The sequence below is a fragment of the Tenrec ecaudatus genome, chromosome 8, assembly GCF_050624435.1.
Source record: "Tenrec ecaudatus isolate mTenEca1 chromosome 8, mTenEca1.hap1, whole genome shotgun sequence".
Lineage (NCBI taxonomy): Eukaryota > Metazoa > Chordata > Mammalia > Afrosoricida > Tenrecidae > Tenrec > Tenrec ecaudatus.
The window spans coordinates 39317461-39343936 of record NC_134537.1 but is presented as its reverse complement, the minus strand read 5'-3'; the positions used below and the strand labels follow the sequence as shown (position 1 = coordinate 39343936).

Sequence of the window (26476 nt, the reverse complement as noted above, 5' to 3'; positions counted from 1 at the left end):
GATTCAGCAAGGTCATATCCATGCTACTTCACTACCTAGAAACAATTACGAGGAAAACTTGCATTCTTCTACTTATTTTAAATAACAAAATGGCTTTTAGAAACATTGTCTTAGACTTTGATAAAATATAACCTAATTCAAAAGCTGTAAAAAATTCAGATGACTCAAATTTCTTTAAGATCATTACAATATTTTCATATGGTTTTATCATTTTAGAGTAATAAACTAGAGAAAGGCATACATTGGATTAAAGATTACAACCTGAAAATTAATCCAAATAATGGTAGAATGCTTAGTGTAGTTAGCTGATATCAATTCTTAGAACCTAATCATCAAATTTAAATACATGGATAGTAAATTTGGCTCAGGCTAGACAAATATTAGATTAATAAAGCCAAATCCAAACAAAAAAGGTAAGCTTAGAAAATGCGACATTGTTAAGATGAAAAACTTAAAATCTACATCTAAAATAAAATAAACATACATAGCAAGAGTTTATTACCTTCAGGTCGATACTGTGCAACAATTGTGACAGCCTGACCAGCATTTTTCAATGCAGCTGCTGCCTGCTCATGGCTGGCAGCTCTGAGGTCAACACTGTTTACCTGTAAATCAAACCAAAACTTAATTTGAGAACTTAGTCACAATGATCAACCATCATAATAGCTTGTTCTTTAAATAGGCATTTTTAAACAATTGTTGTAATTACTTATCAGTAAAATATTTTCTTGTGATTCACTACAAATGCATAGCACAATGAAAGATCAATATCACTCAAAGCAACTTTATTTATTACAAACACTGTGCTTAATGTCAAGTGAACAAAATCAAAATTTCTATCTAATTTTCCAGATGGTTGTCTATCAACCTCTTGAGCAAGTACCTTACCTGATAACTCGAAAAACCAACAATTTATACAATTCACTGTACTAGGATTTCAAACAATGAGTGAAAACTGAATTTTGTTTATAGCAACCTTTCACCTATTTATACATGCTCACCAACCCTACTATTCATCTCAATTCCAATTTTCTTTCTTCCTGCCCCAAAACTAAAGCTTCTATTCTTTTGGTTTAACAAGGAGTTACTCAGAAATAATAAAATTGCTCACATTTTAAAGACTTCTACAAAGTAGCCAATATATCTGGTATATGCTGCAACCTAAGGTACATTGATGGATTATTCATTTTCTAACATAAGACAAAATTTTTAGGGCACTTACATTTAACTTTTTAATTTTTAAAAAGATGTATCAGTTAATAAAATAGAACTGTTTGGGCCCTCCAGGGGGACATGGGAGAGGGGCAGGTGGGGCAAAGGAAGTGGGTGTTAACAAACCCAGGGACAAGGGAACAACAAGTGATCCACAACTGATGGAGAGGAGGGTGTAGGAGGCCTGGTAGGGCTTCATCAAGGGCAACATAACTGAGAGGAATTACTGAGAACCAAATAAAGGCTGGCACGATAATGGGTCAAGAGGAAAGTAAAAGGAAATAAGAGGAAAAACTAGGAGGCAAAGGGCATTTATAGAGATCTAAATACAGGCATGTACATATGTAAATATATTTATATATGATGATAGGGAAATATATCTATGTGCATATATTTATAGGTTTAGTATTAAGGTAGCAGATGGACATTGGGTTTCCGCTCAAGTACTTCCTCAATGCAAGAACACTGTTCTATTAAACTGGCATTCCATGATGCTCACCTTCCCATGATCGCTGAAGACAAAGTGGGTGCATAAGCAAATGTGGTGAAGAAAACTGATGGTGCCTGGCTATCAAAAGATAAAGCGTCTGGGGTCTTAAAGGCTTGAAGAGAAACAAGCAGTCATCTAGCTGAGAAGCAAAAAAGCCCACATGGAAGAAGCACACCAGCCTATGTGACCATGAGGCATCAATGGGATAAGGTATCAGGCATCAAAGAACAAAAAACCCTATCATTGCTAATAAGGGGACCTAAAGCCCATATGTAGGCAACTGGACATCCCCTTACAGAAGGGTCATGGGGAGGAGACGAGCCAGTCAGGGTGCAGTGTAGTAATGATGAAACATACAACTTTCCTCTAGTTTTTTAGTGCTTCCTCCTCTCCACTATCATGATCCCAATTTTACCTTACAAATCCGGCTAGACCAGAGGATGTACACTGTACAGATAGGAACTGGAAACACAGGGAATCCAGAACAGATGAACCCCCTCAGGGCCAGTGGTGAGAGTGGCGATGGGGGGGAGGGGTAGAAAGGGGGAACCAATTACATGGATTTACATACAACCCCCTCCCTGGGGGACAGACAACAGAAAAGTAGATGATGGGAGACATCGGACAGCGTAAGACATGACAAAATAATAATTTATAAATTTTCAAGGGTTCATGAGGGAGGGGGGCAAGGAAGGAGGGGAAAATGAGGCGCTGATACCAAGGGCTCAAGTAGAAAGCAAATGTTCTGAGAATGAGGATGGCAACAAATGTACAAATATGCTTGACACAATGGATGGATGTATGGATTGTGATAAGAGTTGTATGAACCCACAATAAAATGATTTTTTAAAAATGTCCGGGCCCATCTAGCAACAAAACCTACATGGAAGAAACACACCTGGTAGTGTGATCATCAGGTGTCGATGGGACCAGGTATCAGACATCAAAGACCCAGAACAAAAAATCCTATCAATGTGAATGAGGGGGAGCGAGGAGTGGAGATCCTTATGCAAGGATCACAAGGAAGAGACGAGCCAGTCAGGGTGCAGTATAACACTGAAGAAGCATACAACTTTCCTCCAGTTCTTTAATGTTTCACCATGCTACCCCTCCCCCACTATCATAAACCTAATTCTACCTTACAAATCTGGCTAGACCAGAGGATGTACACTGGTACAGATAGCAACTGGAAACACAGGGAATCCAGGACAGATAAACCCCTCAGGACCAATAATGCGAGCTGCAATACCAGGAGGGTAACGGGAAGGTGGGGGGAGAAAGAGGGAAGTGATCACAATGATTTACATATAACTTTCTCCCTGGGGGACGGACAACAGAAAAGTGGGTAAAGGGAGATAGTGGTCGTTGAAGGACATGAAGATGTTTTATAAATTATCAAGGGTTCATGAGAGAGGAAGGGGAGGGGAGGGGGAAAATGAGCTGATACCAAGGACCCAGGCAGAAAGAAAATGAAGGAAATGTACAAATGTGCTTGACATATGGATTGAGATAAGAGCTATAAGAGGCGCCAGTAAAATTATTTTAAATTAATTGATTAAAAAATGTTCGGGCCCTTCACTGAGAATTTTTTAAAAGGTAATTTTCATATGATCATAATTTCATATGAATTTAATATGATCATAATTCAAAAATCACAATTTTCATATGAAAGTCTACTTTGTCAAGATTCAATCTAAAACTCTTTACAGCTCACTTAACAATTAAAAAAAAGTTTTTAGAAGAAGTAGGTGTCTATCCTGCTGAGATTAGTCACGTCGGTGACTCTTTTACTCAAGGAAGATCTATTCAGAAAAGTCTCCTTAGCCTTTTAGACTAGCTAAGGGTCCTTTGAGCTCCCTCCCCCCCAAGTGCTCCCACTCTCCAAGTCCCTTTGTTCATTTAATTACAGTTTACTTAATTTAATGTTAGTCCTTAAAATCTGAACTATTAACAAAAAACATCTGAGCTATTTTAATCCTGTTTATCTGTCCTGGATTCCCTGCTTGATATAATTGATGTGTGGATTGTTATAAGAGCTATAAGGGCCCCCAATAAAATGAACTTTTAATAAAAAAATATAACCTAAGTTGGAATCAACTTGATAGCAGTGTGTGCATGGGGGTAAACACATGTGTGTAAACATATAATACTGCAATGATTTTTTACAGAGTAGTTTCCTGAAAAGGTTACAATATTTCATGAAATAGGAGGTATTATATCCTTCCTGATATCAGGTTGATGTTGGCCCCAAACAGTTCCTTTTGTTTAACCGACTATGGGAAGGCATTACACTGTGCAGATCTTAGCAAGCCAAGGAGAGCAGCATGAAGAATGTGAACCCTGGGACACTTAATTGTGCTCCTGTAGAATCCGCACTTGAGTCAAGTCGTCGCTCAAGAAGGACAAGGGCACACTGTGTGGTTAAAGGCACATGGCAGAGTTAAGTTCTTTCATCTTACTTATCCAGTTTGCCAAGCAACTAACCAGGAAACTTGAAGTTCAGTACTAAAATTTGAAATTTGCAAGTTAGGAAGAAAGTTTTCCAACTCACCCCCACCAAGATTATTTTGCAAATTCTGGGTTTCTTGTATTTCCAAATGAGTTTTAGGATCAGCTTGCAATTTTTTTGGGGGGGAGGGGGAAGGGCAGCAGCCAGAATTCTGTTAAGATCTGAATTCAATATTCAGATCAAGTTAGCGAATATTGTCATTTTAAGGAGATTATGTTCTCTTCTTGATGAGCACAGGACATGTTTTCAATTGTTTCGTCTTTTATAATTCCTTTAATGTCTGGCAGTTTCTCCATACAAGAGTCATTATCTTTAGGTTAAATTTATTCCCAAGTACTACTTAATTCTTTTTAATATTATCATAAATGAAATTGTGTTCTTAATTCCATTTTTGGGACATTTGATGCTGATATCTTTCTTTGGGTTGGTATCACGATAGTACTGTTTTTATAGGAGGACTTAAATGTGGTGTCCCTCGTTTTTGTTTTTTTTTTGAATTTGTGAATTATTCTTTAAACATTTGGTAGAATTCACCACTGAAACCTTCAGATCACCCTTTTTCATTCATTACCTGGTTACTTGTGTTTCCTTTTTGTTCTTATTGTTTGGTATACCTGACTTGGACACTATAACTGTCTTTCCGGGTTTCTGAGGCAGAGTATGCTTATGGGAGCAGAAATCCTCATTTTTCTTCCTTGGAGCAGCTGGTGGGTTTGAACTGTTGATCTTGTGGTTAGCAATACAGCATTTAATCCACTACTTGACCTTTGATAAGTTTAGTTAAAGGTTCAGAACATGTTAATAATCTCTTAAAAGAATTAACAAATAAACTTTTAACTGTTTATTTTCCTTTTTGGGGGGGGGGGGCTTCTTTTCCTCCCAAATAGGGATCAACCTAACTTTTCTTCTAAAAGGTTTTTTTAACGGGGTGCTATGTCAGCATGAACTGTACTTTGTTGCAACATGAAAGGCATTTTGTTGTAATTTTATGTAGTTTCAGTTCACTGAGCTTCAAATATCTTGAGAGCAGGATCCAAATTTTACTGCTGGGTAGGACTTAGCTGCTGCGCTGGTGAGAGTCCTAAGATGTTTGTGTTTTCCAGCTGACTTTAACTCTGAACATGTTTTATAGCTCAGATAACAGCTCTCAGCGATGCTGGTAAATCATTTTGCTCTCTTCACCCCAGACTCTGGGTCTTATACTTCAGAGGCTCTATGTCTTGAAGGGATTTACCTCCTTTGCCCAGCCCCACTCCCATCCATTAGCAGCTGTTGCTGTTAGGTGCCACCGAGTTGGTCTGATCCAGGGACCCTATGTACAACAGAATGTAACAACTTCCCAGTCCAGCGCCATCCTCACAATTGTTCCTATGGTTGAGCCTATCAATGCAGCGACTGTGTCAATCCATCTTGTTAAAGTCTTTCTCTCTTTTTGCTGCCCTCCTACTTTACCAACCACGATACCTTTTTCTCCAGGGACTAATATCTCCTGACATGTCCAAAGTGCATGAGACAGTCTCATCATCCTTGCCTATAAAGGGCATTCTGGTTGAATATTGAAAGTACCATAGATTTGTTTGGTCTTTTGGCAATCCAAGGTACTTTCAATATTCCCCACCAGCACTGTAATTCAAATACATGGGTGTTCTTTGGTCTTCTTGTTCAATGTCCAGTGTTCACATGTATATGGGGCAATTGAAAATATCATGACTTGGGTTAGGTGCACTTTAATTCTCCTTGCGTTTTAATACTTTAAAGAGGCCTTGTGCCGCACATTTACTTAATGCAGCGAGTCCTTTGAACTCTTGACTGCCGCTGCCTTGAATATTAACTGTGGATAAAAGCAAGACAAAATCTTTTGACAACTTCAATCTTTTCTCCATGTCCTGTATTTCCGATGGGTCCAGTTGTGAGGATTTTGGTTTCCTTTACATTGATTGGGCTGTACTCCACACTGAAGGGTGCGTTCTTGATCTTCAGCAGCACGTGCTGCAGGTTCTCATTTTCAGCCAGCAATGAGTCATCTGTGAACTGAAGGTCATTAATAATCCTTCTTCTGATCCTGATGCTAAATTCCTTTTCATATAACCTGGCTTCTCTGATTGTTTGCTCAACATACAGATTGATATGTATGGTGAGAGGATGCAACCCTGATGCCTATCTTTCCTTCCCACTAATCAATAGATTACACATGAGTACAATGGAATGTTCTGGGATTCCTATTCTTCAAAGGCTAGCTATAGTTTGTCATGGTTCACACTGTTGAATGCCTTTGCGTAAATAGGACATGAATAAACATCTTCCTGCTAGTCTCTACTTTCAGCCAAGATACATCTGATGTAAGCAATGCTAGCCTTTGTTTCACGCCCTCTTCTGAACTGAGCCTGAACCTCTGGCACTTCCCTGTCAACATACTGCTGCAAGCATGGCTAGATGAACTTCAGCAATATCTTCCTTGTATGCGATATTAATATTATTCTATAATCTGAGCATTCTGCTAGTCACTTTTCTTTGGAATGGGTACAAATATGGATCTCTTTCATTCAGTCACGTAGCTGGCTTCCAAGTTTTCCAGCATAAATGAGTGCGTGCTTCCAGGGCTTCTTCGACTTGTTGAAACAGTTCTGTTTGTGTTCCCAGAGCATTTCTTATTGGCATTATAACTTGTTTAGTTTTATCCGTGAGTTTTCTGTGTAGCCATAATGAATATTAGAATCCTGAGTGATCAAGTAGAGCAATAAAACCGAGCACATTCATTCAGACTACTTAGACTCAAGGTTGTTATTTTTGGCTCTTATGAACTTGTCTTAATTTTCTTCAGTTTCAACCTACACTTACATATGAACAATGCATGGTCTTTTCCAGTCAGCTCCTTGCCTGGCTTTAGCTGTTACTGAGCTTCTCCACTGACTCTTCCCACAAAGGTAGCCAATTTGATTTCTGGTGTATTCTAACTGGAGAAGTCAATGTTACCTTTTGTGTGGCTGCCAAAAGGTATTTAGGAAGAAGTTGTTGGTCTTGCTAAATTCGATCATGTGATCCCCAGTTTTGTTTCTAGCACCAGTTCCATATTCTCTAACCACTGTTCCAACTTTTGTATTACAACTGATAATATTCACCAATGTATCTCAGTCCTATATTTGAACAATTTCAGACTGAAGAAGTTGGCAGAATTCTTCAACGTCTTCATCACCAGCTTTGGTGAATGAATGTGAATAATACTTGTATTAATTAAATTTCCATGAATAAGGTCAGATAGGATCCTATAACAGACTACATTGTACTTCTATATCTTGAAATGTCCTTTTTGACGATGAATACATACCTAGCATTGCAAACCAAATGATTTTCTGATTTAAGTCGCCATAATCAATCTACTTCATTTCACTAATGCCTAGAATGCTATTTTTATGCATTCTGTTTCATTGTAAGTTCCATCTTTCCTAGATTCATTCTTCATATATTTCAAGTTCTGATCAGCTATTTCTTCTCATTTTGAGTCATGCCCGATCAGCAAATGGAGGCCCTGAAGGCTTTACTCCTACAGCATTATAGTCAACTCTATTTTTGAGAAAGGAGCTCTTTCTTGGTCATATTTTGAGTGTCTTCTGACCCGAAGGGCTCATCTTCTGGCACTATCCTAGACAATATTCTGCTTTATTTCATGAGGTTTTCAGTATCTCACGGTTTTGGGATATTGAACATAAGGTGGCCAATTCATCAGAAGTGGATTGCCTGTTTCTTCTTCACAGTTTGTTCATATTCGGAAGCTCTCCTAAAACCTTCACTCTGGCTGACCCTGCTGGCATCTGAACTACCAGGGACACAGCTTCCAGCGTCACAGCCACACACAAGCCACCACAGTACTGCAAACTGTAGTGTTGTCTGAAGTACAGAGTGCCTTGCTTACTTCTCTTCTTCTTTCTACCACTCTACCAAGCTTGAGAGCAGTCTTTGGGTCTATGAAGGGTTAGCTTTCTGAAGGTTAGGTCACCAAATTGCTCTGAGTCCTTAGTCCCTTGATATGTTTGTTATTTTTTCCAGGTGCCATCAAGTTGGTTCTCATTCAGAGACCCCTTGCACAAAACAAAGTCCTGTGAAATCCTTATAATTTTTGCATATGTGAACCCATTATTACAGCTACTGTGTCAAGTACATTTAGTTGAGGATCTTCTTTTTAATTGACCTTCTTCTTTATCAAGCATGATGTCCTTTCTGCAGATACTGATCTCTTTTGATAACATGTTCAAAATATCAAGACAAAATCATGTTACCCTGTTTTGTAAGGACCTGTACTCTTTCTAAGAACAAATTTATTTAATCTTCTGGCAGTCCATAGTACATTCTTTGCCAACACTATAATTTAAATACATCAATTCTTCTCTGGTCTTCCTTATTTATGACTCACCTTTCATGTGGCATGTCAGACAACTGAAAATACCATGCCTAAGTTCTTTTGAAGCAGATCTGCCCAATGCACTATGTCATTTGACTTCTTGACTAATGTTTTCATGGGCTTTGACTACAGATCGAAGTAAAATGATTCTTGATAACTTACATCTGTTTATCTGTTAACTACGATGTTGCTTGCTGGTTAGGTTGTGAGATTTTCTTTGGTTTTTTTTTTAATGTTGAGGTGTAATTCAGACTGAAAGTTCTAGTCTTTGATTTTCATCAGTAAGTGCTTCAAGTCCTCTTTGCTTTCAATAAGCAAGGCTGGGTCATTTGTGTATCTCAGGTTATAAAATAGTCTTGCTCCAATTCTGTTGCTGCGTGTTTCTGATAGATTTAGTGTTTTCTAAACGATCTAGATTTGTTTCTTGATTGTTGATCTGTAACACTGTAACTATGCTTCATTTCTCCTGAAAAAATCTGTTCCAGAGGTCACACTTTGGGGTAGCACTTTCAACTTTTAGTTGCTATAACTGTAATTATGTAAATATAGTTTTCATTTACTTATTCTACATATTAATAATTGCCTTTTATAACATTCTAGCACTAAAAATCTTGCTACATATTTGAAGACTCAAGTAATCGGAAGTTATTTTCATTCAAACACCAATGGGCAACACTGTGGTCCCAGAAAAACTAAAACGAAAATGCATATTACTTATTTTGTAAATAATCAGTTGCCCATCTTTCCGCCCTGGATGTAGTCTATATGTAAAGTGTATTCTCAAAGCAGTAGGTTGAAAGAAACATGTTGATGTATCTAAGTATGTATGGGGATTATGAAATGATGAGGACTAATCGGGAAATTTTGTAAAAAATACAATTTATATTTTTAATATTATTTTCATATTAACTTCCAGACACACAAATAATATCTTTATTTAATTCAACTAGGAATATTTTGTTTTCCTTATTTTACATTTGTAGTTGGAAATGCCTCCTTGATTCAAAAGAAATGATTCCAAAGAGTTAACAATATCATGTAAGAATGCTGATCCAGAATATAAGGAGTGTTTCTAGATCTCAAAACTAAAGTTTCAGAAAATATTAGCTTACCTGTTTTCATTAAAAACAAACAAAAAAGCAGTGTAGCACAATACAGTGGCTACGAGGAATCCTGACTCTACTATTTATTAGCTATTATTAGTTACTATGGATAAATTTACCTTTAAAGTTTAGTGTTTTCCCGTATTGGAAAAATGGTGATAACAATTATGATGTTGGGAGCTTACTATATCCAATGTAAAACATTTCTGTAGAAACATCCTTTACTCCCTCCACCCCAAAATTCAGATAGCACTGTATGTCCAAAAATTAAGTACTACTGAAAATAAGTTCGTAATGCAAAATTTAGAATATGAGAAAAGTCATCATGAGTCATAATGAAACAGCATGCATTAGACACCTACAAATTTTAGAAAATAGAAGTATTTCATAGAAAAAAATAAACCTGTTAAAGATCTAAAAGAAACATCTGAAAACAAAGTAATCAAACCTCCACTGAAAATACCAAAGCAGACAAAAAAAAAAGAAGAACCAAACATGGTACATTGAAATGAAAATCTTAGTTTTGGCTTAGGAGCTGATTGGATAGAGATGCAAAAATCTACGAACAATAAGCAGATCTGAAGAAATACAGTGCAAGGAGACAGAGCTAATAAATATGAAAAGACATGGAGGAAAGAATGTACAAAGTCCTTTCATAGGCCAGAATTAATATAACAAGGGAACAGAAAAATTTGACAAATCAATAACTAAGAAATTTCTAGAATGAAGAAAACACGTAACTCCTCTGATTTAGGATCATACTGAACCTCAATCAGAATAATAAAATGATAACAAGAGGCATATCTTAGTGCCACTGGAGTATACCACAAAGAAATCTTGCAAGGCTCTCATTAAGGATAATTTGGATATTTGAGAGACCTAAGGAAAATTCTACTAGTCTGTGGTGCATAGGAGCTAGAAATACTAAATAACAATAGTCTTAAACAATAACGTGCTGATTCAAAATTCTGTTACCCACTAAGAAACACCAAGTAAGAAGTGAGATACAAAACAGTGTCAATAAAGACACTGTAGACTATGTGGCTTAATTATCAGAGAGAAAAATTTTTATGTGACTAAATTTTATGGCATAAAAATAAAATAAATATTGGAAGCAGTGTGATAGAATCAAGGTTTCCCAAGATCTTTGTATTGTACTCTTGGGGAGAGTAATAGAAATATTAGTAACATTGTGTCTAAAATTGTACAGGTAATAACCACATACATGCACAATGGAAATTAAAAAAAAGGAAAAAGATGTTTGAGGTAACTATCAAGGGGGTCATGGAGGAGTGACTATATCCACAAAGCCCTTTTGAGTTGATTCTGACTTACAGTGACCCTGTAAGGATAGAGTATATCTTCCCCCAAGAGTTTTCTGAGGCTGCAATTTCTAAGACTGCCATGTCATCTATGGAGAGGCTGGTGGTTTCAAACAGCTGACCTTGCAATTAGCAGCTGAACACTTAACCACTGTGCCACCAGAGCTCCTACAGTTAACACAGCTACATTAATTTCAAGTGATAGAGATTCAAGCCAAAAACCACAATTATGATTTTACATCACCAGGAAGGAATGCCGATTTTAAGGATATCTGGTATTATAATTTCAATGCTAAACCTATCATTATATTTGGACAGCTTAAAAATGTCTCTTAGTATTAGATAAATCAAGTTGGTAACATAGAAAAGTTGTAAGGTATACAAGTAACAAGCATAAGTTAATCGATGTATACAGAACCTTGCAGTCAAGACAGAATGCATGTTCCTGTAGAGCACATTAAAATAGATCTCTTATAAATAAGCCAAACATTAAAAGAAAATCTACCAAAAAACAGTTCTGTGATATTATGATTAAGTTTTAAAATACTACTGTTTTGATTAGTGCATCATACCGATATAATGCGATCTCCCTTTCTGAGCTCTCCACTGAGATCAGCAGGTCCTCCAGCCAATATAAAGGAAATAAATATTCCTTCTCCATCTTCACCTCCTACAATGTTGAAACCAAGGCCTGTTGAGCCACGATGAAGAACAACTTTTCTTGGTTCCCTAAAAGTTAAAAAAAAATATTAAAAATCTTACATTTTAATTGAACTTGATGTACTGTATCAGTGATAATTTTTATTGATAACTCTTATTTTTCAAAAATTCATTATTAATTGGGAGTTACATATCATTCCATAGTTCAATCATGTCAAGCAGTATTGGATAATTGCTACACAGTTTCCAAATTCTTTTCCTTCCTGGACTCCTTGACATTGTATTCCCCCCCCCGCCCCCCCCCCGCTTAAAAGCCTTATTCTACTCAGTGTCCCTATGGGCTCGCTCATCAATCCTGGGTTTCATATACCAAAAAACAGATACCACAACTTCAAAAAGGTAATCTTCCAATGACATGACACTTCTGAGACACACCCTAATATGAACGAACAAAAACAAAGCAAAATATAGATAATGCTGAAAACTAGAACAGGTCTAGAGTGCATCAGAGGAAGATCAACTGTTCAAGGTTGATAAAGGGATAACCCTATCCTTTATATCACCAACATTTTTAAAGCTGGAGAGAGATTCTTTGTAAACCTAAAAATCAGACATGGAAATAACAAGAAAAAAAACCCATAAATTAAAGAACAAGAAATCAAAATAAAAGGAAAACTAGAATGTGAAAATTAAAATAATAAAATGCCTACTTAGGAAAATAAAAGGGGACGTCGTCAAAAAGTTCATGGAAAACTTCCATTATTTAAAAATTCTAATATCCAATTAAAGATACAGGTAAGCACTAAATGCATACAGAGGAAAGGCTAAAGCCAAGCCACAGCTCTGCTAAGATGGTGGGGCAGACCCCAGCCTGCAGGACGGGCTAGGATATAGGAAGGCCCTGAGTATGGGAGGCATAGGATCATGCCTGGAGGTTTAATGGATATAAGAACTGATGGGAAGCCTTTTTTTTTTCTTTAAAAAGTTTATTTTTGCTTCCAAGAATGGGGTGAGAGATAATGGAAGAATCAAGGCAGTCTTTCACTTAAAACATGTGGGGCTTTCACATGGAAGAAGCGCACCGGCCAGTGCGATCACGAGGTGCCAAGGGACCAGGTATAAGGCATCGTGCAAAAAAAAAACAACGATATAAGTGTGTGTGTGTGTATGTGTATATATATACCATATTAAATGAAGGGGGAAGTGCAGAGTGGAGACCCAAGGCCCAAGTGTCGGCCAATAGAGATCCCCTCATAGAGGGGTTTAGGAGAGGAGATGGGTTAATTAGGGTGCGAGGTAGTACCGATGAAGAACACAGCTTTCCCCCAGATCCTGGATACTTCCTCCCCCCAACTACCATGATCCGAATTCTACCTTGCAGGCCTGGATAGGACAGAGGCTGTACACTGGTACATATGAGGGCTGGAGGTACAGGGAATCCAGGGTGGATGATACCTTCAGGACCAAGGGTGTGAGGGACGATGCTGGGAGAGTGTAGGGTGAGTGGGTTGGAAAGGGGGAACTGATTACAAGGATCCACATGTGACCTCCTCCCTGGGAGAGGGACGGCAGAGAAGGGGGGAAGGGAGACTCCGGATAGGGCAAGATATGACAAAATAACGATGTATAATTTACCAAGGGCACATGAGGGATGGGGGAGCGGGGAGGGAGGGGGAAAAAAAAAGAGGACCTGATGCGAGGGGCTTAAGTGGAGAGCAGATGCCTTGAGAATGATTGGGGCAGGGAATGTATGGATGTGCTTTATACAATTGATGTATGTATATGTATGGATGGTGATAAGAGTTGTATGAGTCCCTAATAAAATGTAAAAAAAGAAAAGAGGAGAAAAAAATGATTAGGGCAAAGACTGTACAGATGTGCTTTATACAATTGATGTGTGTATATGTATGAACTGTGATAAGAATTGTATGAGCCCCAATAAATTGTTAAAAAAATAAATTAAAAAAAAACATGTGGGGCTTTAAGTTAGCCTAAATAGATAGCTCATTATTGTGGGACGTGCAAAATGTCAAGGATTAAGATTAGTCAATATAAAAGAAGCAGGAGTATATGTGTATGTATTTACACAAATATCTAAGTATATTATACTTAAGAAAATAACCATCAGAAAATAATACACAAGAAAATGACAGGACTTTATACATTACAACCTTAAATAGAGTTCCGCAAAATCAAATAACCAATTTTTTTCTGGAAAAATTAGGCATTTAAAATCATATTTAAGATAACCTCTTCTTACATGTCAAAGTTCTATTAATTTAAAAGATGTGTCACAATGATTTCAGAATATGTGCAGGTGAAATGATAACAAGAAGCAACAAAGTTGACTAAGGGGAAATTAAACTATGATATGCTAAGAAAGACAGCAAATTAGGGGATATATTCTAGTTAAGTCAAATACTGCTCCACAGAAAAGTTAAACACATAGTAAAAGTTTTTGTGTGACAGACAACAGGCAGAAAAGGAAACCATGTATTTTAACTGGCAAGTCATGAAAAGAGAGGAGAGAACAAATCCATAGAGTTTTTCTCTTTATTTCTACAACAAAAAGAAAAGGTCTAAGAGCACCACCTAAAGACAAATAACCTAACAGTCATACTGCAGATAGATCAAGAACACTACCCCCTTTGTAGTACAGTAATTTTCATTCTCATTCCAACACAATTACCAAGTTCCTAACATCATTCACTACGTTCCTAACATCATTCACTCTTGAAGAGGATAAAGACAAATATTCTGCCTTTCAAGAGTCTGGAGTCAGACAGGGAGAATAGTAAGTTTCCCAAGTAAGAATAACAATAATAAAAAAACAAATTCACTGCCATCATGAGCTTCTGAGACTGTAACTCTTTACCAGAGTAAAAACTCCTATCTTTCTCACATGGAGAGGCTGGTAGGTTTGAAGGGTTGAACTAGCTGACAATTACTATAAATGTAATATTACTATACTGAATAATAGTTTTAAAAAGCTTTAAAACACCCTTTCAGGTATTTTTATACACTTACTAGATTTATTTGGGACAAAAAGAGAGTTAATGTAAAATTCAGTGCTGTAACTAAAGTTTTAGTTATCAGGATATCAAAAGTATACACAAAATAAAGAAAATACCCCTGTTGAATTGAGAATTAACCAAACAATTGCTACAATAGTTTATAGAATATTTTAATAGATAAGGAATATATAAAATGTTAGTTTTAAATGTGCCTATTAACTATATTACTAATAAAGTTTTAAAATTAATCTAGTTTCTAAGGACAATTTACCTATCAACCAAAAAAAAGACGTATCAAAAGAGGAGCAGTAACATATTTGTTATGTGAAATACAAAGAGACTTCAGAAAGTTCATGAAAATGCAACTGAAAAATGAGGATTTCCCACAAACTTTTAAAAGCCCCTTCAAGTTTACACACTACAGCCTTCTCAATGAGGTGGGGTGGGGTGGGGTAAATCAAGGTTTAAAGTCGTCATTTATCAAAAAAAAGTTTTACTAAGAAATTTGTGGCTTCCTTACACGGTCAATTAGAACAACTAATAGAGTTAACTTTATGTAAGAAAGATGAATGTGTAGTTTCTTACCTTGTGATTTCATCATCTCCAAGCATTGATTTTGAAACCGGAGAGTATCTGGATGGTGATGTTGGTGTTTGGCTCAAATATGAAGATGGGCTAACATGGTTATCAACAGGCTGAGAAGCTTTAAAACAAAGAAAGTTAAAAATACTTAAAGTGAAACAAGCTGTTCACCATCATATCTGTTAATTGTGAAGTCAATGTATAATCTATAGTAAATCATTTACATGATTTATTAGTAGAGATGATTTTTTTCATCAGGTCAAAACTAAAACAAGCTTACTGCCCAAGAAACAAGTCTAATACATTCAAATCATTAAAGCAATATTACCCCATTTGATTTCTTTAGAAAAAATAGCACTAAAATAAGTTTTATATTTATAAGTTATTTACACAGTGGAATCCAGGAATTGTCATGAGATTCTTATACAAAATATTAATAATATAGTAATTTTTCTTACTAAACATTTCTGATGAGACTAAAATAACTTAATGTTTTATAGACTAAAACAAAACAAAAACAAACCCTAACCCCCCCGCCCCAAACACTGCTGCTGAGTCATTGGGTGCATTTGAACTCTCAACTTTTAATTAGGTTACAATCCACTTGCACCACCAAAATAAAATAAAACAAAACACCAACCTCACTGCTACGGAGTCATACAGTCAGTACAATTTTATAAACTACCATTTTAAAAAGTATACGCAGTCCTTAGGCAAGGCATTCAGAGGTCAGACAAGTTGAAATGTAAAACTGATTATTTGATTGTAACCTTCACATAATTCACATTTAAAAAAAAGTATACTCAAAATTTATGAATAAAAGCCAGCAGCTTAAAAATAGTGCTGCAATATTAAACCTCAACCTTGATAACCAGCTCTGATTTGTCAAACAAATTTATATCTATTCTTTCTAGTAAATACACAACATAATGAAAAGTTTAAAAACATAAACAAAATCCTACAATAGTTAACTTCACTAATAAATAAACAGTACAAATATTACGACTAGGTTATCATTCCAGCGAAAGTTAGAGACATGAAAAGGACAATTAAAAGAATAATTTTATTGGGGGCTCTTATCACAATCCATACATCCACCCATTGTGTCAAGCACATTTGTACATATGTTGCCATCATTTTCAAAACATTTTCTTCCTACTTGAGCCTCTGGTATTGATTCACTTGTCCCCCCTCCCTCCCTCCCTCCTCTACCTTCGCTCCCTCATGAACCAGTGATAATTTATATATATTTTTTTCATGTCGTACACTGACCAATGTCTCCCTTCACCCAGGTTTCTGTTGTCCGCCCCCCTGGGAGGGAGTTATATGTAGATCATTGTGATAGGTGCCTACTTTCTCCTACCACCTCCCCCCTTTCCCCTCCTGGTATTGCTAATCTCATTACTGGTCCTAAGGGGTTTATCTGTCCTGGATTTCCTGTTTCCAGCTCTTATCTGTACCCATGTACATTCTCTGGCCTAGCCAGATTGTTAAGATAGAATTGGGGTCGATAGTTGGGGTGTGGTGTGAAGGGGAAGCATTAAAGAACTAGAAGAAAGTTGTGTTTCATCGGTGTTATACTGCACCCTGACTGGCTCGTCTCTTCCTTGTGACCCTTCTGTAAGGGGATATCCTATTGTTTACAGATGGGCTTTGGGTCTCCACTCTGCACTCCCCCTCATTCACATTGATATGATTTTTTTTGTTCTGGGACTTTGATGCCTGCTACCTGACCCCATCAACACCTCATGAGCACATAGGCTGGTGTGCTTCTTCCATGTGGATTTTGTTGCTTCTCAGCTAGATGGCCGCTTATTTATCTTCAAGCCTTTAAAACCCCAGATGCTACATCTTTTGATAGCTGGGCATCATCAGCTTCCTTTATTACATTTGCTTATGCATTCACTTTGTCTTCAGCGACCATGTTGGAGAGTCAGGTTATTAGAACGGCAGGTTATTAGAAGAAAGTGTTCTTGCGCTGAGGGAGCAATTGAACAGAGGCCCAATGTCTGTCTGCGACCTTAATACTTAATATATAAATGTATGTACATGCCTCTATTTCTCTATCATTATCTATATATTTACATATGTACATGCCTCTATTTAGACCTCTATAAATGTCCTTTGCCTCCTAGTTCTTTCCTCGATTTCCTTTTACTTTTCCTCTTGTCCCACTATCAAGTTTGGCCTTCATTCTGGTTTCAGTTATTCCTTTCGGTTACATTGCGTTTGATCAAGCCCTACCAGGCATCCTATGCCCTCCTTACTATCTATTTTAGATCACTTGTTGCTCCCTTGTCCCTGGGTTTGTTAACACCCACTTCCTTTGCCCCAACTCCCCCTCTCCTGTGTCCTCCCCCAGTCCCCAGCCATTGGTCTCTTTTCTCCTCCAGATTGTTTATCCCACCTATCTTATCTACATTGACATGCAGAGACAATAATAAGAACAAAAACAAGACAGAGCAAAACCAAACAACAAAAGAAAACAAACAAAACAAAAACCTGACTTTAAAAAAAAGGAAAAGCCTATAAATAGTTCAAGGTCTGCTTGTTGACCTTTAGTAGTGTTTTCCAGCCCAGACTGATGGGGTGCCATGCCTTGGCCCCCAAGTCTGTTTTTAGTATTCCCGAGTGACTTCATTGCTTTGCTCCCCTTGCTTCCCTGTTGCACACCCTTAGCATTTCACCCTAGTGTGGTCAGATTGGGCACAATTCCTGCACTGTGCCTCCAGTGTTGAAGGCCAAATATTTAAGTGATTTCTAACTATGCTTTTCAAATACCCAGGTTAAAAACAAACAAACAAATTCACTGCCATCAAGTCAATTCTGTCTCATATAGATCCTATCAGACAGGACAGAACTGCCTCACAGGGTTTCTGAGATCCTACCTCTTTTCTCCTGGACAGTAGTAGCTGCTTATTTTGAATTGATAACCTTGTGATTAGCAGCCCAACATGTAACCCACCACACCAACAGGCCTCCCTAACACTCATCTAAACGACATATTTCAGTAGTTGCTCCAAAGACACAACTGATTTGAACAATTTGAATAATTAATGAAAACACAAAGTTTCATATTTAAAGCATTATTTAACTTCCTTGAGGCTTTAAGTATGATAAAGCTACAAAGCATTTCAAAATTCAGCAACAATATTATCCACCTATGATATCTTTGTGGGAGAAATATGAGGCTTTCTATTCTCGTGAAGAGTTTATAGCCTCGAAAACCCACAGGTTGTTTCTACAGTTGCTGTGAGTCACAGCTGACTTGTTGTCATTTGGTATCTTATTTTTTCTTTGAAATTATCAAACATCCTTTGAATACAAAGCATCGGTGCTAAGTAGCAGCAAGAGCAGCAGCAGCATGTGTCAGAGCACAGCTGTGTTCCATAGGTTTGTCGAAGGCTGACTTAGAAGTAGCCCACTAGACTTTTCTTTCATGATGTCAGTGGGTAAATTATAATCTCCGACTAGTTGGCTAACAACAGCGGAATGTGTACCTATCTGTAGGACCCAGGGTATTCATGCTATCTACTGGAGGTATAATAGTGTGGTTAGCTGTCCTTTGGCCAGTCTTCAACTCAAGGGGATCCCAGGCACAAAAGAACACACGGCTGCCTGGTTCTGTGTTAACTCCATGATTGGTTGCAGATCAAATCATTGTGATCCACTGGGTTTTTTTATGGCTGACTGTCACACAATTTCTTTCTAGACAGTCTTAGTCTAAAATTGTTCTGAAACTTGTTCACTATTCTAACAATACACAATATCCTAGTGGTAGCTGTGCATATGGTGACTGGGTGTCCAACGTAGATCTTCCATATTACATTCTAAATCACAGTCCACCGTTGGTTCACCAATGCCAATATTAACAGCAGCAATGTAAGGATCATTAATTCAAATTACTATCTATAGTCATTAGGCAAGTGAGCGACATAAAAGAGTAAAGTAACCTAAGTGAAGGGCAATAGGAAATGACTGGAACTATCATGTACTTAGAAATACATCTTTTCCATTAAAAGAATACAGGACCCACACATGTCTATAACCACCCAGAAAGGACTATTTTTATGGTGTCTATTGACTCTATTAGATTTTAAGTATGTGTATTTGTTGATAACTATATAATGACAATTATATGCCCAACAATCGCTGCTTCCTATCTAGTTCATATATGTTGTTTGGTGTCATCGGCTCGATCCTGACCCACAGTGACGCTATGCAAAAAGGAACGAAACACTGCATGGTCCTGGCATTACCCAATCCTTCCTATGCCTGAGTCTATTGTAATCACTGTGTCAATCCATCTTGTAGAAGGCCTTTGTTGTTTTCATTGCCCCTCCAGTTTACCTAACATGATGTCGTTCTTCAGGGACTGTTCTCTCCTGACAGTATGTCCAAAGTCTTTAAAGAAAACGTCTTGCCTCTAAGGAGCACACTGGCCACCCTTCTTCCAAGACAAATTAGTTTATCCATTTTAGCAGTCAATGGTACGTTCAATATTCTTTTCTAGCACTATAATTCAAATGCATCGATTCTCCTTCGCTCTTCCTTATTCAAAGAAGGAATTTTGTATTTAAGCTGAAGAATTTGCAATCAGCAGTGCTTGACTTTGAATGCACAAAATCATTACTGGGCAATGTGTACAGGTTTCTGTGATTTTAAGGGAACTTGTAGATTGCTGGATTACAACAGAAACCCATGTAAACTCCTATAATCACCAATCTTTTTAAGTTTAGAATTTCCCAATTTTTTATTCTTAAGTTCCTTTGCTGTATTATTATGCTTGAATCTCTAAACCAGCAAATGTGCATCTTCCCCTGTCGTATTCAGATTGCCCCTTTTGGTGGTGTCAGTCTGTGTGATGTGGGACAATACAAATCTGTTGCCCTTTAGTTCATTCCACTCACAGTGACCATGTGCTAGAGACCAGAGCAGGTTACCAGGCCTTCTTCTGAAAAACTGTTCAGTGGGTTCAAACCCATCATCCTAAGGTTACGAGTGGAACCCAGGAACTTTACTCAGATAACAAGGACTAAAAAATTAATGTTTACTATTAAAAAAATGACATGACCTCAAACCTAAGAAACAGAGCTCTCCTTTATAGCATAACAGATGATTAAGTAAAACATTGCTACTCATGGAAGAATATATGCAAAGAACAAAATCATAAAAACAATTTGAATGACTAAATCACTTTACTGAGTAGTGGCTGAAATCTTAACAGTTCCCAAGTGAGCATGGAAGGTGCCATTATTGGCCTCTCCCGGTGCAGAAGAACCAAGAGTGAAGAAAATGGAAGACGCAGACAATCAGTGAACTAACAGACCATACAAACACCAGTCTCCCTGACCCCGCGCCTAGAAGAGCTAGAGGGTGCCCAGTGATCACTACCAACTGCTCTAAAAGATATCACATTAGAAGGGACTAAACAGAATAGGAGAAAATGTGGAACAAAATTCAAAATCATAAAAACTTTTACGTTTACTGGTCAAATAGACTGGTAGAACCCCTTAGACTAGTGCACTTAGTCACTCCTTCAGGTCTAGAACAGTTAACATTAGAGAGAAACAGAGAGAGGGGAGGTGTTCTACTAAAGATTTTGTCTCAGAAACCCAATGGTGCAATTCTATTATGTCTATAGGGTTTCGATGAGTCAGAATCAACTAGATGGCAGTAGGTTTTGTTTTGGTATCAAAAAACACTGCTCAGAAAAAAATTTAAAAGTCCTAATTAGCCAGCAATTGCATTTCACATACCGATTAAAAGACACATTTTAAAATAGTCTCTAAATTGATCTAATCTCTAAACTGGAACCCTTATGGCATAGTGTAGTGGTTACACGTTGGGTGGCAAAGTGCAAGATCAGCAGTTCAAAATGATGAGCTGGGGTGGGGGGAATTAAAAAAAAATACTCCTGTGACGTGTAACAGTCTTAGAAATCCCAAGGGGCAGTTCTTCCCTGGGTCTATTGGGTGGCTTACTTGGCATCAATTCTGTGGCAGTGACTGAGTGACTGGAATTGATCTACAAATTCACCACAATTTCCAAGCAAATTATTTTTAAAATGTTTTATTCTAAGATGCATAAAGAGGACATAAGAATCCAAGAGAATCTTGAAGAATGACAAAATTGAACCTTTTTTAAAGCAATTTTAAGTCATTATATAGCTATGGCAACTAAGAGTGTGATACTGGCATAAAGACAAAATAGACCAATGGAATAGAAGACTCATATGTACACATGATACAATGAATATGCAATAAAATTAATACTGCAGTAGAATGTGGGAGAGGATGGTGTTTTTTCCAATGAAAGCTTAGATATGTATATTGAACAAACATTACTAATACATAAAAATTAAATAAAAAAATCACAAACCTAAGTGTGAAAGGCAAAGCAATAAAGTTTTTAGAAATTTCAGTTATCACCTGGTAATAGAAAAAATTATAGTGTTACTAAAAGCACTAGTGATGAATTAAACTGGACAAATTTTGTTCATTAAAAAGGCATCATTGGTAGAGTTAAGATATTTGTCACTGACATACCAATGATAGATTCATTTCTAAAATACCCAAAACTTTCTTCAAATCGATAAAAGACAACAACCATCATTAGCATGGCATGTTATTAGTCATAAGGAAATGGAATAAAACCAATGGGATGACTGTACACAGCCACCACAAAGTCCACAATTAAAACAGATTCAATATATTATTAAGATGGAGGTCTAAATAATTACCTCTGGAGTGAGACTACTTATTGAGAAAATATTTATGGGACCTTTCTCTGATGCTAGAAATGTTTTTGTTTGAAATCAGGATGATGGTTACAGAGGTATACCTATTATGTAAAAGGTCACTAGGTTCTTAAAATTTGTATCCCTTAAATGTACTAGTTTTACTTCAATTAAAAAGTAAAAGAAGAATAAAGTATTCAATGATATGAATAAGATCAGAATAAATGGAGATACATCCACAGACAGGAAGACCCAGTATTATAAATATGTTAAGTCTCTCTTAACAAAAAAACCTTACAGATTTGTTTGGGGGTGGGGGTAGGGTGGCACTAGGCAGGAGACAAATAACAAGACAAATCCATATTGAAATTCAAATGAAATGGAAAGTTTGCAGTGGTAAGACAACTTTAGGTAAAAGAACACAAAGAACTTGCCCAATCAGATAACAGAATATTTCTAATTTTTATTTTTTTCTTTTAGAAATAATCATTTCTTATGTAGGCATTTGAAAGTGTCTTTTAAGTGCTTATGTAAAATATAAAATGAGGTCATTAGCTATGAGTACGGGAAGGCTTCAGAGTGACCGTTTCTCAGAGTGGGATTGTAAATTATTAAGCAAAAAGCTTACTTTTGTTTTCTCTCGTCATACTTTGCTTTTCAGGGAGAACTGCAGAAGACAGCAGAGTTGGTGAACTAGTGTGAGAAAGTTGCCCACGAGAATGGAGGGAGACAGAAAGAGAAACATATGTACAAGGCAAGGAATATCATTACCAAAAACAAGAGAAGCAGAGACACAGGAGCAACAGAGTGAGTTCAAGTGACTGAAGGTCAAAACGAAAGTGAGGAATTGTAAGAACCGGCATTAAAAAAAAAAAAAAAAGAACAGGCATAAATGAGTGGGAAGGGGAGATGTAGCCGGAGAAAAAACTCAAACCAAATTCACTGCCATGAAGTTGATTCTGACTCACAGCAACCCCACATGACAGAACACAGCTGCCCTGTGGGTTTCCAAGGTGGCAAACCTTTATGGAAGTAGAAGGCTTCCCTTCCTCCCATGGAGTGGATGGTGATTTTGAATTGTTAATCTTGTGATTAGTAGCCACACATATATCCCACCATGCCACCAGAGCACCTTGGATGACTTAACAGGTGGTGAGAGTATTGACAAAGACAATATCTAGAATAAGTATCTGAGCTAGAATGAAGGGCAGGAAAGTTAGAAAGGAGACCAAGCAACCAGGTTATTGGGTTTGGATTTGGGGCACATGATGGCTTTAATATTGCTATGAGGTTGGAAACAATACCATTGTTATTTCAAGTTATCAGCAGTGTCACCCATGGTGACAAGTTTCAGCTCCCAAACTAAAACAAACTAGGAAGAAAAGTCTGGTAAACTATTTCGGAAGGCTAGTCAATAAAACGCTGTGTACATTAACAGAATATGACCCACAGACTTAAAATGGTTAGGGGTTGTGCTTCCAACCGCAAGGTCAGTAGTTCCAATCTCTAGCTGCTTCGTTGGAGAAAATGGGGCTTTCTATTCCTGCAAAGAGTTAGTCTTGGAAACGCAAAGGGACAGTTCTAACCTGTCCTGCAAAGGTATTAAGAATCAAGATTGACTGGATGGCAATGAGAAAACACTCATTTGTGGCTACAGATCAGGGGAGCTGTGAAGACATCAAGGGCATTCTACATGAAAAAGCAAGAGATCACTGAGAAGGCAGGAGAGGAAAAAAAAGACAAAATTGGATGTCAGGAGAGAATGAAATTTGCTCTTAACCATAGAAAAGCTAAAGCAAACAGAAGAATCAAGGAAGTGAAAGCATTTAACAGAAGATTTCAAATGGGTTGCTTAAAAAGACTGGGTCAATCAGTCAGGGTGTAGTATAGCCCGATGAAACATACAACTTTCCTCTAGTTCTTTAATGCTTCCTCCCCCAGATCATGACCCTGATTCTACCTTACAAATCTGGCTAGACCAGATCAAGTACATGGGTACAGATAAGAGCTGGAAACACAGGGAATCCAGGACAGATAAGCCCGTCAAAACCAGTGGTGAGCGTGGCGATATTGGAAGGATAAGGGGACGGACAACATAAAAGTGGCTGAAGGGAGAGATTTGTCAGTGTAAGATATGGAAAAAATTTTAAATAAATTATTAAGGGTTCGTGAGGGAGAGAGGATGAGGAAGGGAGGGGGGAAATGAGGAGCTGATACCAAGTGCTCAAGTAGAAAGAAAATGTTTTGAGAATGATGATGACAACAAATGTACAAATGTGCTTGACACAATGGATGGATGTCTGGATTGTGATAAGAGTTGTAGGAGCCCCCAATAAAATGATTTATAAAAAAAAACCAGACTGGGCTAGTGATGGCAACATATGTACAAATGTGCTTGATTACAATTGATGTATGGACTGTTACAGAGCTGCAAAAGCCATCAATACAATGTTTTTTAAAAAGGTAAAACTTGGCAAAACATGAAGAAATGTATGAAGACTTAGAGTGAAAACACTATCAGCCTATTTTAAGTTAAAAGGAATGAAGAGAAAGTTCAAGCTTCAGGTAACATTAAAAGATTCTATGGGCAAAATGTTGATAAAATAGGAAGCAACTAGAGGAGTGAGAGGGTTCAATCACAGTTCCGTGATATAACCACATCAACTGTCCTAACTTAGTTCATAAAGACGATGAATACGTCAAAGTTTGGTGAACAGTGGTTTCAAACTGCTGACTGTGTCACCAGGACTCCTTCATCATCACGGCAGCGATGGTCTATTTGTGAAACAACTGCCACATGTGTACTTACAGTTGTCTTGAACAATATAGACAGAATTCAAAATGAGATAAACATTTAAAGTAATAAAAAAGAGTATATTACTAAATTTGCTTCCTCAATCTCAACTAGAAATGAAGCTTATATGCAGGACTAAGTGTACGAGATTTCCAAAGTTTCCAAAGAGTTTGCAGAAAAATTCCACCATATATTTTTAAAATTCTATTTTCCACAAAAATTTTGAAGTTCTTTCAAATGTAAGAATTTTAAACAAGCCGTAGAGTCCTTTTCTTCAACACAAAAAAGAAATATGGAACATCATTTCCCAGTTTGTTATAGAGGATAAACACTACTAAGGGAATAAAAGTTATCCTTGAGTAATTAATGAATTAAGTAGATAATAAAGATGTATAATTAAAAGATAGTATATTCATTTCAAGATATAATTTGTATTTCTTATTCTTATGAACCTTGACAGTTTTAAAATTGAAAACATTTATATGGAACCATATATATTTTATATCTATAAATATAAATAAAAGAAGTCATTAAGAACTTTGATTATGACAATATTTTCTGTCCTCAGATAGAGTAGTAATACATACCTATTTTTAAAAGCCTTTAATTTTAGTCATATTTAAAATTAGTGCTTCTATTTGGTATAGTACATGAACTACCAGACCAGAAACATCAGAATAATCTGGTGTCTATAAATTATATGCATCTTGCGCTTAATCTAAATTTATTTTAAAATCTCTACATTATTTACAAATAAGCTTTTAGTGATCATTATTTATAATGCCTTGAACACAAATAGAAAATGTGAGGACAAAATAGTAAAAGTGAAGCAGAACTCTTATAAAGACTCTCGCTTAAAATCAATGCTTACATTTTTTCTTTAAAATATTTTTATAACTCTTGTTTATATTGACAGTAACAATATGAAAGCATACTAAAGAAAAGATGATTTAGACAGACTTACAGTTGGTGATATCAGGTGGTGCATAGCCATCATTCATATACATACTGGTGGGTTTTGCCACTTTCAAGAAAACAAAATCAGATGTGTTCTTTAAGGCAGTTACTGCTTCTTCATGAGTAACTTCTTCTAAACATACACTATTCACCTATAAGAAAAACCCCATAAGACATTTAAGGCACTTGGATTCAACTGCTCTCTGCTAGTTGGTTATAAATGACTATACCAAAAGACGGGGGGGAAATAAGGCATGAAAAGGATATAAAGATGTATAGAAAGAAAATACTCATTAGGTAGAGCTTAAGAGAGTTGAGACTAACTAGATGGCAAAGAGTGAAGGTAGCACCAGGGGACTGTATGTAAAATTGTTTGCAGATGTTGGTGGAATCTTGATTCCAGATCCTATCGCTCTTATCTCCTCAACTAGAATACCCTCTCATTCCTAAGGATTTAGGAGTGCATGTGGGTATAATTCAGGAGAACTTGGTGGCATAGTGGTTATGCGCCGGGCAGTGAAACAGTTCAAGGGAGAAAGACCACAAACAAAGAGGTACAGTCTTGGGAACTCACAGAAGCACTTCCACTCTGTCCGAAAGGGTCACTCTACGTTGGCATCGACTGGATGACAGTGAAGTTTTGTTTTTGAGGGTTTTTTTTATATTGAAACATCTAAAATGATTTGTGTTTTTGAAGC

General features: G+C 36.9%; 1 protein-coding gene across 5 annotated transcripts in view; it reads right to left on the bottom strand.

The window, feature by feature from the left end:
- Positions 1-26476, bottom strand: part of DLG1 (discs large MAGUK scaffold protein 1) — a 235722-nt gene that overhangs the window by 73204 nt on the left and 136042 nt on the right. For all 5 annotated transcript variants that reach the window (XM_075556240.1, XM_075556241.1, XM_075556243.1 and 2 more), the window contains 4 exons: positions 25786-25930; positions 15292-15409; positions 11605-11761; positions 503-605 (listed from right to left, as the gene is read on the bottom strand). In XM_075556240.1, coding sequence (XP_075412355.1) covers positions 503-605; positions 11605-11761; positions 15292-15409; positions 25786-25930 — 523 coding nt within the window. The remainder of the gene's footprint in view (positions 1-502; positions 606-11604; positions 11762-15291; positions 15410-25785; positions 25931-26476) is intronic.